Source organism: Hyperolius riggenbachi, chromosome 10 (assembly GCF_040937935.1).
Source record: "Hyperolius riggenbachi isolate aHypRig1 chromosome 10, aHypRig1.pri, whole genome shotgun sequence".
In the NCBI taxonomy this organism is placed as follows: domain Eukaryota; kingdom Metazoa; phylum Chordata; class Amphibia; order Anura; family Hyperoliidae; genus Hyperolius; species Hyperolius riggenbachi.
The window spans coordinates 73,716,366-73,718,208 of record NC_090655.1 but is presented as its reverse complement, the minus strand read 5'-3'; the positions used below and the strand labels follow the sequence as shown (position 1 = coordinate 73,718,208).

At 55.5% G+C, this 1,843-nt stretch overlaps 1 protein-coding gene across 1 annotated transcript; it reads left to right on the top strand.

Annotated features, from left to right (window-relative positions):
• Positions 1-235: 235 nt before the first annotated feature.
• LOC137536683 (uncharacterized) lies at positions 236-1,558 on the top strand. Its single transcript, XM_068258916.1, has one exon. The coding sequence runs from the start codon at positions 236-238 to the stop codon at positions 1,556-1,558; it is 1,323 nt and encodes a 440-aa protein (XP_068115017.1).
• The last annotated feature ends 285 nt before the right edge of the window (positions 1,559-1,843 follow it).

The window sequence follows — 1,843 nt, the reverse complement described above, 5'->3', positions numbered from 1 at the left end:
TGTGCCCCTCTTCTCATCAGTCCCCCACTTCATGTGCCCCACTTCTCATCACCAGTACCCCACTTCATGTGCCCCTTTTCTCATCACCAGTCCCCCACTTCATGTGCCCCTCTTCTCATCCATCCCCCACTTCATGTGCCCCACTTCTCATCACCAGTCCCCCACTTCATGTGCCCCACTTCTCATCCGTCCCCCACTTCATGTGCCCCACTTCTCATAACCAGTCCCCCACTTCATGTGCCCCACTTCTCATCAGTCCCCCACTTCATGTGCTTCTCTTCTCATCCGTCCCCGACTTCATGTGCCCCACTTCTCATCACCAGTCCCCCACTTCATGTGCCCCACTTCTCATCAGTCCCCCACTTCATGTGCCCCTCTTCTCATCCGTCCCCCATTTCATGTGCCCCTCTTCTCATCCATCCCCCACTTCATGTGCCCCTCTTCTCATCAGTCCCCCACTTCATGTGCCCCTCTTCTCATCAGTCCCCCACTTCATGTGCCCCTCTTCTCATTAGTCCCCCACTTCATGTGCCCCTCTTCTCATCAGTCCCCCACTTCATGTGCCCCACTTCTCATCAGTCCTCCATTTCATGTGCCCCTCTTCTCATCAGTCCCCCACTTCATGTGCCCCTCTTCTCATCAGTCCCCCACTTCATGTGCCCCTCTTCTCATCAGTCCCCCACTTCATGTGCCCCTCTTCTCATCCGTCCTCCACTTCATGTGCCCCTCTTCTCATCAGTCCCCCACTTCATGTGCCCCTCTTCTCATCCGTCCCCCACTTCATGTGCCCCACTTCTCATCAGTCCTCCATTTCATGTGCCCCTCTTCTCATCAGTCCTCTACTTCATGTGCCCCACTTCTCATCAGTCCCCCACTTCATGTGCCCCACTTCTCATCAGTCCCCCACTTCATGTGCCCCTCTTCTCATCAGTCCCCCACTTTATGTGCCCCTCTTCTCATCCGTCCTCCACTTCATGTGCCCCTCTTCTCATCCGTCCCCCACTTCATGTGCCCCTCTTCTCATCCATCCTCCACTTCATGTGCCCCTCTTCTCATCAGTCCCCCACTTCATGTGCCCCTCTTCTCATCCGTCCCCCACTTCATGTGCCCCTCTTCTCATCAGTCCCCCACTTCATGTGCCCCTCTTCTCATCAGTCCCCCACTTCATGTGCCCCTCTTCTCATCCGTCCCCCACTTCATGTGCCCCTCTTATCATCAGTCCCCCACTTCATGTGCCCCACTTCTCTTCAGTCCCCCACTTCATGTGCCCCTCTTCTCATCAGTCCCCCACTTCATGTGCCCCTCTTTTCATCCGTCCTCCACTTCATGTGCCCCTCTTCTCATCCGTCCTCCACTTCATGTGCCCCTCTTCTCATCAGTCCTCCACTTCATGTGCCCCTCTTCTCATCAGTCCCCCACTTCATGTGCCCCTCTTCTCATCAGTCCCCCACTTCATGTGCCCCTCTTCTCATCAGTCCCCTACTTCATGTGCCCCTCTTCTCATCAGTCCCCCACTTCATGTGCCCTACCTCTCCTCTTTCCTCCACTTCATGTGTAGTGTTGGGCGAACAGTGTTCGCCCCTGTTCGGGTTCTGCAGAACATCACCCTGTTCGGGTGATGTTCGAGTTCGGCCGAACATCTGATGGTGTTCGGCCAAACTGTTCGGCCATATGGCCGAACTAAGAGCGCATGGTCGAACGTTCCCCGAACGTTCGGCTAGCGCTGTGATTGGCCGAACAGGTCACGTGTAGTGTTGGGCGAACATCTAGATGTTCGGGTTCGGGCCGAACATGGTCGCGATGTTCGTGTGTTCGAGCCGAACTCCGAACATAATGGAAGTCA